The 12,551-nt window shown below is 41.0% G+C and overlaps 2 protein-coding genes and 1 non-coding gene across 3 annotated transcripts; 1 reads left to right on the top strand and 2 right to left on the bottom strand.

Moving 5' to 3' along the window:
* Window positions 1-124: 124 nt before the first annotated feature.
* LOC101077010 (cholesterol 24-hydroxylase-like) lies at window positions 125-4,758 on the bottom strand. The gene is made up of 15 exons (XM_003979357.3): window positions 4,132-4,758; window positions 3,940-4,017; window positions 3,612-3,693; window positions 3,380-3,453; window positions 3,198-3,284; window positions 2,917-3,055; window positions 2,720-2,830; window positions 2,480-2,639; window positions 1,684-1,749; window positions 1,537-1,609; window positions 1,378-1,462; window positions 1,171-1,281; window positions 919-1,007; window positions 774-840; window positions 125-677 (listed from the first exon to the last, which is right to left on the bottom strand). Exons 1-15 carry the CDS (start codon window positions 4,278-4,280, stop codon window positions 528-530), a joined length of 1,521 nt encoding a protein of 506 aa, XP_003979406.2. The 5' UTR covers window positions 4,281-4,758; the 3' UTR covers window positions 125-527.
* Window positions 4,759-4,896: 138 nt separating this feature from the next.
* LOC101061882 (cholesterol 24-hydroxylase-like) lies at window positions 4,897-9,036 on the bottom strand. The gene is made up of 15 exons (XM_003971513.3): window positions 8,776-9,036; window positions 8,586-8,663; window positions 8,240-8,321; window positions 8,003-8,076; window positions 7,821-7,907; window positions 7,540-7,678; window positions 7,343-7,453; window positions 7,103-7,262; window positions 6,306-6,371; window positions 6,159-6,231; window positions 6,000-6,084; window positions 5,793-5,903; window positions 5,540-5,628; window positions 5,395-5,461; window positions 4,897-5,298 (listed from the first exon to the last, which is right to left on the bottom strand). Exons 1-15 carry the CDS (start codon window positions 8,922-8,924, stop codon window positions 5,149-5,151), a joined length of 1,521 nt encoding a protein of 506 aa, XP_003971562.2. The 5' UTR covers window positions 8,925-9,036; the 3' UTR covers window positions 4,897-5,148.
* A 1,275-nt stretch (window positions 9,037-10,311) lies between these two features.
* trnat-ugu (transfer RNA threonine (anticodon UGU)) lies at window positions 10,312-10,384 on the top strand. The gene has a single exon. It is a non-coding gene; the product is annotated as a tRNA-Thr (tRNA).
* The last annotated feature ends 2,167 nt before the right edge of the window (window positions 10,385-12,551 follow it).

The raw sequence follows: 12,551 nt of genomic DNA, 5'->3' as shown, positions 1-12,551 counted from the left end.
GAGCACATGGATTGTTTTATTGGATTTTAAGCAACCGAGCGAAATGACGCACGAACGTCAGCGCGTTCAATGGCAAACTCGGTTTAAAGGGATTACAAATAATAAATTTGGGCCACAAATACAATTATTACTCATAACATTTAATTTTACATTTACATTGCGCTGGGATTTTCATGGAATGTGTATGAAATAAATACATCTTTTCCGAGTTTGGTTAAGACCTGCATCTCCAGTATTTTTGATAGTTTTAAGAATTATTCTAACTATTAATTGGTTACTTTTTTTCTCAATGAGCTTCAATTTTGTTTTTGTGTTTTAAAATTGACGTTTATGCGGCAACAGCGCCCCTGTGGGACAAAAACGTTTCCGCTGCAAATAGGTGACATTTTCCACCAATAGAACACTTGTCATGATTAAAACCTCACTTCTATCAAAACTCAACTTTGCTAAAGCAATACTTATGTGAAAGATACAATTTTTGTTACAAAATTCTGCAGAACAGACATATCTTAAAGACGGTAATTCCTTTATTTCCTGTGATCTCTGTGTCTGAGAGAACACAACACTCCACTCTTGGGCCTGAGTGCGCCGTTGTCGAGGATGTCAAACGACTGTCCGGGCAGGAGGGTGAAGTCAAACCTCTGGATCAACTTGGCCATCACTACCTTAGCCTCCATCTACAATCACACCACCAGGCCACAGTGTGACACCGTTACCTTTGTGTGTAGTTTAGTTCCTGTGAGTGTTTGACTTGAATAAATGTTTCCACCCACCTGAGCAAAGTTCTGTCCCAGGCACGAGCGGGGACCGAGTGAAAAGGGGAAGTAGCAGTAATACGGCCTTATGACAGATAAGAGTTGTCCTCATTAGGCACAGATGACAGCGATCAGGGAGGTGTGACAACTGCAAACGACTTACTTGGGGGCATCTGGGTCAAACCTGTCTGGATCAAATTTCAGTGGATCTTTAAAGAACGTCTCCATTCTGCCCATCCCATAGGAGCTGAACTGAATATCAGAGCAATCAGCATGTTTGAGAAGAGTTAAGGTAGTGGAGGAGGCACCATAGAACCCTTTATTGGAAAGGTGACCCGATGAAGCAGCTGGTGGACCTGTTATTGATTCTGCTACTGACTGCTTCAAAGCTACAAAACACAGGTAACAGACTCACGACACAGACGACACCTCCCGGGACGTGGACACCACCGATGACCATGTCTTCCTTTAGATCACGAGATGTGCCTGGAGCTGTTGGGTACAACCTCAGAGTCTCTTTAAGCACCTTGGTGGATGGTTTACAGAAGGAATTAACTGTAAATATGAATTTCTATTGAACAATAATAAATGAATGCTGCTCATTTCAAATCAGAGTACGAACCTGTGAAAGGTAGCCCAGGTGTCCCAGATCATCATAACTGATGTCTTGTTTCATCCCGATCGCCTCATCTACTTCCTTTTTCACTCTGAAATACAAACAGGCAAAAACCTAAGACACTTGTGCACCGAGACCTATTCACCATAAGTGGACCGTCCTCACCTCTCCAGTATGTCTGGATGTCTCCCCAGCTCCATGATACAAAATCCCAGCTGATTGGCCGTCGTCTCCTGCCCTGAAATGTTGCAGTTTACAGAATCAATGAGAACTGCAGGATTTCACCCCTAAAGAACAGCCCTGCACACTCACCCGCAATGAAAAACGTCAGAAAGTTGTCCAGCATGAACTCCTCATCCTCCTGGGTCATGATTTCCTCTGGAATATTAAACAAAATGAAGAGATCAAAGTGATTTTAGAGCTACTGGTGACCAAGAGTGCAGCAGTCTTATTTTTGAGGGAAAATTAATTACTTGAAAGGAAATAATCTCATTTCTCTTCTTCTCTCTCTCTCTCCATCCTATTGCTGCAGTGCTGTGCTGAGGTGGAAGATCAGCCAGTGAGCTGCTTCACCTGCAGCTCCCTGACAATCGACTCATCTACTGAAATGAACTTGTGACTCCATTTTCAGAGGCTCCAACAGTTGAACTTTGAGACCCCAGTGCTCCGTTTATCAGTTTCCAGTGTTTTCATGGAGATTTTTTCCTGCTGATTTCTCTGTACTGAACATCAGAAATCTGAATCCATCAGGATCCATCAGTAACTTAAATATGTCACCAACATGTTTTAAAAAGGTGTCCCATTGAGAGGTACTTGTCAGATAACACTGGACTGAAGTTTGACCTCATTGTTACAATATTACAGGTATAATTTAACCCCTTTACACACTGTTTGTCCTACAGTGAAACAGACTGAACTTTGTGCAGACATACAGAACTCTATCACGTTAAAGACAAAGGTATTTTATATGCAGTTTGCATTATTCCTCATATTTTTTTGTTCTAGATTAAAAAAAATAAAGCCTGTACTCAAATATTCATTTGACCATTGTTTAAAATGAGGGAAATTGCTGTTTTCTTTATCCAAACCAAAGAATCTGAGCATTAACCTTTGCCTGCAGATTTAATGATCTGAGTGAGGATATCTTTGGGAACTTCGCCATTCCTCATGGCGGTCTTCCTCTGCTGGATCCACTGAGCTCCAGTTTGGCGCAGCAGACGGCAGGCTCCCCTCACCTCCCTGATGAAGGACCAGTTCTTTGGGTTTAACTGGAAATGGAATATTTTAACATCACCTTCCAATACTTCCTCCGTGAGCACTGCGTTTAAATCCTGCAGTGAGGCCTTACCATAAAAAATGGGTCTCTGACATTGAACACCATCCCTTTCAGACAAAGCTCAATAGCTCTGGGGAAAGGGGAACTTTTCCTCAGCAGGTCCAAATCAACACCAAACGCAACCTGACAGTCATCAAAGCAATTAGCATTCAGGCCAATTAAAGGCTCAACTGGTAAAATTGTGTTATGAGAAGACTAAAGCTCAATACCTTAGCGATAACTTCCATGGTGACACAGTTGACCAGATGCAGCATGTTGGCTGTTGTTTTGTTGTCAGCAATTTCTGACAATTTGTCCATCAGTTTGTCTGCTGTCTCATTGAAGTTTCCCATAAGACTTCTTAAATACCTGAAAAAAGAAGCATTTCAATGGTATCTTAGTGTCTCACAGACATCTGCAGTGATTTCATGGATGTTTTGGGCAACAGGACAACATGAATATATAAATCACACGCTCCATTGTGTCTCATCCTGTCCACAAAGTAACTCACAAGCTGCTGAATGCAGGGTCCATGATCCGACGCTGTTTGTACCACTTCTCATGGTCCCGAACTATTACCAGGCCATTTCCAAGGAATCTTCAAGGCAGGAGCAGCAGGGTTTTTCATCAAATAAACTGGCCCTATCAAATATTGTCCATTGTGTCTGGTTATTACCTATTCTGAAATATTACCTTTGGCCAAACAAACTGCTGATTCTATTGTGGAGGAATTTATCTTTAGTGTATTTTGGCGACATCAGCATTTCCTGAAACACCAAATGTAAACAGTGAGAAAGTGTGTTTTCAAAGTCAAAAATGAATTTCTCACTTCTTTCTGTCCACCTGTGATTTAATACACAAATATTGTGCAATGCTTACCCAACTTAGGATTTCATAAACGGTGTTTTTTGTTTCGTATTTTTACCTTGGTTGTCTCTGGACACGACACAAACACCATAACGTGGTGCATAAAATTAATCTTGTATACAGGTCCATAAGTCTCTGCCCTGTTTAAGTGACAATATATATTATTTGTAATTAAAATTCTGATGAGAAGGTAAAGGAGTTTTCATCACAATAATCAACCAACGCAACATTTAAGACAATTAGTCTCATAGGTAGCGATGAAAGCGTTATAACTTATAACCAAGACCGGTGTGTAGGGGGCGCTGTTTGTTGGCATTCTGGTGGTAACACGGGTTGGTTGAACAATTTACAGTCATATTTGTGATAAAATCTTCGTTCCAACTCACCATTTCAAAAACATGTCGTGCACAACACCATCATCTTTCATAATGTCTAAAAGTTTCGATGAGTGTCCGGAAAAAAAACTGCGCGGAGGAAAAGTGCCAGACAAAAGACAGCGTCATTAAAACCTGTTAATCGTTAATGGTGCGTTTCAATGCACAGAGAACTGTCTAAAGTTGAACAAAGTTTAGTCTTACCTGTCTCTCGGTGGTCCCGGTATATGATCATACTTCATGTGAGTGTATTTAATGTACATGCAATAACCGAGAAGAGCAATGAAAAGCAGCAAGAGAAGAAAGATAGATGCTTGCGAAATCCAGCCAAAAATCAAGTTGAAGACTCCCATTTTAGCAGGTAAAGTCTCGCACAGACGAGACGTGTAAAGAATATCGAAATTTCAGACCAATTTGAGACGGGGTCAAGAACTCTGATATATATGTGTTTACGCAACAGCGCCTCCGAGTGGATGAAGTGCGGAAGAAGCCGAAATATAAACCAGGAAAAGGTTCGAAATCAGTCTTAAATTTGTTCTTTCTCAACAAACACACAGTGAGTTAGGCTGTCGCTACAAATTTTGAAAATTGACCACAATTAATAATCTTAAAAAAAAAAAAAAATCATACCCATATGTCCACAATCTTTATCTTGGAATTCAGGGTGGGGCTCCCCGGTCACGTTCCAGGCAGGGTCCACTGGTACTTGTTTGTATTTTTTTTACTCATTAGTCTTTTTGAACCCCAGTTTGTTTGACCCCCCCACATAGTTTGCCATAGGAAACCCCAGCTGAGACAAATTCCCCCAGATTACAGGCTTCTAGGTTCATCAAATCCCTCAAACTTCACCATAAGGTGGTGGTCCATGGAGTAAATATTCATCCTATTTTAAAAAAAAATAATGCTACATTAATAAATGCAATGAATAGGGCAATGCATAGTTGGTTAAGAAAAAAACAAAACTGCAATGCTGGTCACAAACACTTTATCTCAAATCTATAGAGCTAAATTAACTGTTACAATAAGAGTGTGGGTTTATTGGTGCGAAAGCAGCGCCCCTATGGCACAAGTATATTTTACACAAATTTCACGTTTGCGTTGCGAAGAAAACACTTCTAACAAAACGCCAATTTGCTGAACCAATACATACATGAAAGGTACAGTTACAAGTACAGTTAAAAAATTCTGCAGAACAGACATATCTTGAAGATGGTAATTCACTTATTTCTTGTGATCTCTGTGTCTGAGTGAACACAACACTCCGCTCTTGGGCCTGAGCGTGCCGTTGTCAAGGATGTCAAACGACTGTCCAGGCAGGAGGGTGAAGTCAAACCTCTGGATCAACTTGGCCATCACTACCTTAGCCTCCATCTACAATCACACCACCAGGCCACAGTGTGACACCGTTACCTTTGTGTGTAGTTTAGTTGCTGTGAGTGTTTGACTTGAATAAATGTTTCCACCCACCTGAGCAAAGTTCTGTCCCAGGCACGAGCGGGGACCGAGTGAAAAGGGGAAGTAGCAGTAATACGGCCTTATGACAGATAAGAGTTGTCCTCATTAGGCACAGATGACAACGATCAGGGAGGTGTGACAACTGCAAACGACTTACTTGGGGGCATCTGGGTCAAACCTGTCTGGATCAAATTTCAGTGGATCTTTAAAGAACGTCTCCATTCTGCCCATCCCATAGGAGCTGAACTGAATATCAGAGCAATCAGCATGTTTGAGAAGAGTTAAGGTAGTGGAGGAGGCACCATAGAACCCTTTATTGGAAAGGTGACCCCGATGAAGCAGCTGGTGGACCTGTTATTGATTCTGCTACTGACTGCTTCAAAGCTACAAAACACAGGTAACAGACTCACGACACAGACGACACCTCCCGGGACGTGGACACCACCGATGACCATGTCTTCCTTTAGATCACGAGATGTGCCTGGAGCTGTTGGGTACAACCTCAGAGTCTCTTTAAGCACCTTGGTGGATGGTTTACAGAAGGAATTAACTGTAAATATGAATTTCTATTGAACAATAATAAATGAATGCTGCTCATTTCAAATCAGAGTACGAACCTGTGAAAGGTAGCCCAGGTGTCCCAGATCATCATAACTGATGTCTTGTTTCATCCCGATCGCCTCATCTACTTCCTTTTTCACTCTGAAATACAAACAGGCAAAAACCTAAGACACTTGTGCACCGAGACCTATTCACCATAAGTGGACCGTCCTCACCTCTCCAGTATGTCTGGATGTCTCCCCAGCTCCATGATACAAAATCCCAGCTGATTGGCCGTCGTCTCCTGCCCTGAAATGTTGCAGTTTACAGAATCAATGAGAACTGCAGGATTTCACCCCTAAAGAACAGCCCTGCACACTCACCCGCAATGAAAAACGTCAGAAAGTTGTCCAGCATGAGCTCCTCATCCTCCTGGGTCATGATTTCCTCTGGAATATTAAACAAAATGAAGAGATCAAAGTGATTTTAGAGCTACTGGTGACCAAGAGTGCAGCAGTCTTATTTTTGAGGGAAAATTAATTACTTGAAAAGAAATAATCTCATTTCTCTTCTTCTCTCTCTCTCTCTCCATCCTATTGCTGCAATGCTGTGCTGAGGTGGAAGATCAGCCAGTGAGCTGCTTCACCTGCAGCTCCCTGACAATCGACTCATCTACTGAAATGAACTTGTGACTCCATTTTCAGAGGCTCCAACAGTTGAACTTTGAGACCCCAGTGCTCCGTTTATCAGTTTCCAGTGTTTTCATGGAGATTTTTTCCTGCTGATTTCTCTGTACTGAACATCAGAAATCTGAATCCATCAGGATCCATCAGTAACCTAAATATGTCACCAACATGTTTTAAAAAGGTGTCCCATTGAGAGGTACTTGTCAGATAACACTGGACTGAAGTTTGACCTCATTGTTACAATATTACAGGTATAATTTAACCCCTTTACACACTGTTTGTCCTACAGTGAAACAGACTGAACTTTGTGCAGACATACAGAACTCTATCACGTTAAAGACAAAGGTATTTTATATGCAGTTTGCATTATTCCTCATATTTTTTTGTTCTAGATAAAAAAAATAAAGCCTGTACTCAAATATTCATTTGACCATTGTTTAAAATGAGGGAAATTGCTGTTTTCTTTATCCAAACCAAAGAATCTGAGCATTAACCTTTGCCTGCAGATTTAATGATCTGAGTGAGGATATCTTTGGGAACTTCGCCGTTCCTCATGGCGGTCTTCCTCTGCTGGATCCACTGAGCTCCAGTTTGGCGCAGCAGACGGCAGGCTCCCCGCACCTCCCTGATGAAGGACCAGTTCTTTGGGTTTAACTGGAAATGGAATATTTTAACATCACCTTCCAATACTTCCTCCGTGAGCACTGCGTTTAAATCCTGCAGTGAGGCCTTACCATAAAAAATGTGTCTCTGATACTGAACACCATCCCTTTCAGACAAAGCTCAACGGCTCTGGGGAAAGGGGAACTTTTCCTCAGCAGGTCCAAATCCACACCAAACGCGACCTGACAGTCATCAAAGCAATTAGCATTCAGGCCAATTAAAGGCTCGACTGGTAAAATTGTGTTATGAGAAGACTAAAGCTCAATACCTTAGCGAGAACTTCCATGGTGACACAGTTGACCAGATGCAGCATGTTGGCTGTTGTTTTGTTGTCAGCAATTTCTGACAGTTTGTCCATCAGTTTGTCTGCTGTCTCATTGAAGTTTCCCATAAGACTTCTTAAATACCTGAAAAAAGAAGCATTTCAATGGTATCTTAGTGTCTCACAGGCATCTGCAGTGATTTCATGGATGTTTTGGGCAACAGGACAACATGAATATATAAATCACACGCTCCATTGTGTCTCATCCTGTCCACCAAGTAACTCACAAGCTGCTGAATGCAGGGTCCATGATCCGACGCTGTTTGTACCACTTCTCATGGTCCCGAACTGTTACCAGGCCATTTCCAAGGAATCTTCAAGGCAGGAGCAGCAGGGTTTTTCATCAAATAAACTGGCCCTATCAAATATTGCCCATTGTGTCTGGTTATTACCTATTCTGAAATATTACCTTTGGCCAAACAAACTGCTGATTCTATTGTGGAGGAATTTATCTTTAGTGTATTTTGGCGACATCAGCATTTCCTGAAACACCAAATGTAAACAGTGAGAAAGTGTGTTTTCAAAGTCAAAAATGAATTTCTCACTTCTTTCTGTCCACCTGTGATTTAATACACAAATATTGTGCGATGCTTACCCAACTTAGGATTTCATAAACGGTGTTTTTTGTTTTTGTTTGTTTTTTTACCTTGGTTGTCTCTGGACACGACACAAACACCATAACGTGGTGCAAAAAATAGATCTTGTATACAGGTCCATAAGTCTCTGCCCTGTTTAAGTGACAATATATATTATTTGTAAATAAAATTCCGAACAGAAGGTAAAGAAGTGTTGATCACAATAAACAACCAACGCAACATTTAAGAAATTTAGTCTCATAGGTAGCGATGAAAGCCTTATAACTGAGTATATAAAATGTAGTTATAACCACGATCGGTCTGTTGGGGGCGCTGTTTGTTGGCATTCTGGTGGTAACACGGGTTGGTTGAACAATTTACAGTCATATTTGCGATAAAATCTTCGTTTCAACTCACCATTTCAAAAACAAGTCGTGCACAACACCATCATCTTTCATGATTTCCAAGATTTTCGATGTGTGTCCGAAAAAAAAACTGCGCGGAGGAAAAGTGCCAGACAAAAGACAGCGTCATTAAAACCTGTTTGTGGTTAATGGTGAGTTTCAATGCACAGAGAACTGTCTAAAGTTGAACAGTTTAGTCTTACCTGTCTCTCGGTGGTCCCGGTATGTGATCATACTTCATGTGAGTGTATTTAATGTACATGCAATAACCGAGAAGAGCAATGAAAAGCAGCAAGAGAAGAAAGATAGATGCTTGCGAAATCCAGCCAAAAATCAAGTTGAAGACTCCCATTTTAGCAGGTAAAGTCTCGCACAGACGAGACGTGTAAAGAATATCGAGATTTCAGACCAATTTGAGACGGGGTCAAGAACTCTGATATATATGTGTTTACGCAACAGCGCCTCCTAGTGGATGAAGTGCGGAAGAGGCCGAAATATAAACCAGGAAAAGGTTCGAAATCAGTCTTAAATTTGTTCTGTCTCATACCAATACACAGCGAGTTTCTCTAAACTCCAGTAAGCTGTGTATTTGTATAAGAACAAAGTGACCACAATGAAGAATCTTAAAAAAAACAAAAAAAACATGTGTCATTATCCAATCTTGATTTATCTCAGAAATCAGGGTAGGGCGCCCTGGGTCACATTCCGGGCGGGGTCCACTGGTCTTTTTCACTGGTTTCACTGGTCTTTTTCAACTGCAGTTTGTTTGACCCCCCACCTAGTTTGCCATAGGAAACCCCAGCTGATAAGGCGGCGGTCCACGGATTAAATATTCATCCTATTTTTAAAATAAACAAATAAAATAAAATAATGCAAAATTAACTGTTACAATAACAGTGGGAGTTTTTCCATGCGAAAACAGTGCCCGTGTGGCACGAGTATATTTTACACAAATTTCATGTTTGCATTCCTAAGAAAACGCCAATTTGCTGAACCAATACATACATGTAAAGTACAGTTACAGGTACAGTTACAAAATGACAGCTATGTCTGCAGAACAGACATATCTTGAAGATGGTAATTCACTTATTTCTTGTGATCTCGGTGTCTGAGTGAACACAACACTCCGCTCTTGGGCCTGAGCGCGCCGGTGTCAAGGATGTCAAACGACTGTCCAGGCAGGAGGGTGAAGTCAAACCTCTGGATCAACTTGGCCATCACTACCTTAGCCTCCATCTACAATCACACCACCAGGCCACAGTGTGACACCGTTACCTTTGTGTGTAGTTTAGTTGCTGTGAGTGTTTGACTTGAATAAATGTTTCCACCCACCTGAGCAAAGTTCTGTCTGAGTTTTAATGCAACGTAGATTAAAGTTGAAATAACTGAGAACAGCGATGAATGATATTGTAAAACAGCGCCGCACCATGGCCGAAATAAAAAACAGGGAAAAGGTTCGAAATGAAACTGACTTTTGTTCTTCCGCATATCATTATAGAAATATAATTACAATGAGTAGACAAAATGCGTTCAAAAACTAAGTTTGAATTTAGCGAGATGGCTTGTAATCAAAACGTGTCACAAAATAAAAGGCTATGACTGTATCTGATACTTCCTGTTTCGAAACTGAGTTCAATGTCTTGTCAGCAGATTCATGCCAGTCTAATCCTGACGAGGTAACTGATTAATCCTAGCTTGTGTGTATATCACGCTACAGGCTTCTCCATGGAATGGATGCGGGCTCCATAGCTCAGTGGTTAGAGCACTGGTCTTGTAAACCAGGGGTCGCGAGTTCGATCCTCGCTGGGGCCTTGCAGTGGTTGGCATTTTCCAAATTATTGTCCGAAATTTATATTACTTTTGTTATCCCAAATGATTGTTACCAATGTGCCTCACTTGCACATACACATATACACCTGCATATAATAGTGAAATAGCCAAAATTTTCCTTTTGATTTTACCGTTAGGCCTTGAGAAGCCACGAGGCCACATGACTTCCACCCGCTCCAACTTTTATACTTTGTTTCTTAACAAACATGACGGCAAAGTCAGAGACGTCACGAATATGGAATAAGTTCACTAAACATTGATCGGGATAATTCCCCCATGACTGAAAATAGAAGCAGTGTTAATCGGAGCAGAGAACTAGGTAGATGCGTTTCACACATCAGAACTTGCCTGTGTTCAGTTCAAGAAACTTCAATCTCGGTTGATTCAATTGCACTCATCTCCAGGACCACGGTGGAGGCGTGGAGTCGTGTGAGTCAGCACAGAATTCCATCCTCACATAGGTTTCATTAAGAGATGCGCACAGAAGGGAAATGAGGCGGGTGGACACCGTGACGCAAAGGTTTGCGTGTCGGGGACAGAGGACGTGAAAAATGTGCAAAAGAGGAAACATGCATTGTTCCACCATAAATAAAACGCAGCCATTATACGGCATATAACCCGGTGACCTGATGAGAAATAGATCAATTGTACTAATAGCGCGTGAAGTGTAAATTTAACCTTCTTTTATGACCACAATTCATCCAGTTTAAATGAATGAACTCGTAAATAAATGAACAAGCCTTTATGCTGAACCTTGACGTGTGGACACATAGATGCGCACATCAGTGTTGATTATGTGCGCTATAATCAACTGGTGGGTGATTGTTAACGTTTTACATTTGCTATAAAAGATGAAACAGTTTTTAATGCTATTGAATTATTCCATGGGGCACTGTAAATCTGCAGATTATATAACATCGGAGTATTATTTTGAATGTATTTCAAATAATATACCGAATACCAAATAATTGATCAAAGCTTCAATCGGGAGATAGATTATACTTGTTTTCATTTCGACAATATAACTGCATCATTCTGAATATAATTTTAGATATCATTTTGGAGATCTCCGTCGTTATGGTGGGGGTTGGGGGTGTGTGTGTGGGGGGTGGGGGGGTAAGATGTACGTATGCAATTACTCAGTCTGGCCAGTAAGCGTCGCTCTTTGGCAGCTCTTGAACATTGCTGCATTTACGTGTATTTTCTGTGATCGCACTAACTTTGGATCTCCATCTCCAAGAGACACAACGATGTTTTTACCCGCCTGAAGTAGGCGTAATTTGGAATGAAAGTCTGATATGAGAATTGGTAATCCCGCTACAACCACTTATTCACAATAACCTGCAATTCTGCACATTCTTTTCTTAAGAAGAATGTTAAATTACATTTTTGGAGGGAGGGTTTTGGCTCCCTGTAAACACTGAGGGCGAGGGGCTGTTTGATGTTGTTATGGCTGGCATCTGGCCACCTCTCCTGGATCTGCAGGCCCAACCATGACCAAAGGTACTGGCTGTTCATTTCATGTCTGTTAGGAAGAGCAAAAGAGGGAGGAAGGAAATTCATATAGTTGATTATACATGAGGTAACAAATGATTTGGATTCATCCAAAGATTGCCAGTTGTCTAACCTGTGCAGAATATGTATGTCTAGAGTTACAGCTTTATCAGTCAATATGGATCTGGCTTGATGAAAGGATCTGAAAATGTGACGTCATTCTTTCAGAATCATCATTTGGACACTGTTACAGAGATTTTGTTTGATAAAAGTGGATAATGAAAGCAGTAATAAGTATACTTACTTGGGTAATGTTTGACTGCATCTAATTTTTTCAATATTTGAGACAAATATGTCTTAACTACTTAACTTTCTTCATCTGCCCAGAAAATATCAAAAATTTGAAAACATCAAATGGGCTTCTGTGATTTTTGAGGACTTTCATTCAGATAAATTTGGCAACCCGCAGCTGCAGGCAGGAGGTCAGCAGACTTTTTTTTCTTTTACTATTGGTGGCCTAAAGTGCTTGAATTTGTCCCTCTTGTGAATGGAAGATCCATTCTGAGATTAGGCTTGTTGATTATCTCAGAACAAGGCTTTTCTCTATGTCAAGCTCTGCAAGGAATAGGATAAGTGAAACTCCAGATAATCCATG

This window comes from Takifugu rubripes, chromosome 16, assembly GCF_901000725.2.
Source record: "Takifugu rubripes chromosome 16, fTakRub1.2, whole genome shotgun sequence".
Taxonomy (NCBI): domain Eukaryota; kingdom Metazoa; phylum Chordata; class Actinopteri; order Tetraodontiformes; family Tetraodontidae; genus Takifugu; species Takifugu rubripes.
This window is presented reverse-complemented; position numbering and strand designations above follow the sequence as displayed.

Coding starts and splice junctions, on each gene's coding strand:
- LOC101061882 (XM_003971513.3), bottom strand. CDS start 8,924: ATGGGAGTCTTCAACTTGATTTTTGGCTGGATTTCGCAAGCATCTATC. Junction 8,077..8,239: donor CGTGTCCAGAGACAACCAAG/GTAAAAAAACAA, acceptor TTGGTGTTTCAG/GAAATGCTGATGTCGCCAAA. Junction 5,299..5,394: donor TGGGACAGAACTTTGCTCAG/GTGGGTGGAAAC, acceptor GTGTGATTGTAG/ATGGAGGCTAAGGTAGTGAT.
- LOC101077010 (XM_003979357.3), bottom strand. CDS start 4,280: ATGGGAGTCTTCAACTTGATTTTTGGCTGGATTTCGCAAGCATCTATC. Junction 2,640..2,719: donor TCAGAGACCCATTTTTTATG/GTAAGGCCTCAC, acceptor TTCCATTTCCAG/TTAAACCCAAAGAACTGGTC. Junction 1,610..1,683: donor TCTGACGTTTTTCATTGCGG/GTGAGTGTGCAG, acceptor GCAACATTTCAG/GGCAGGAGACGACGGCCAAT.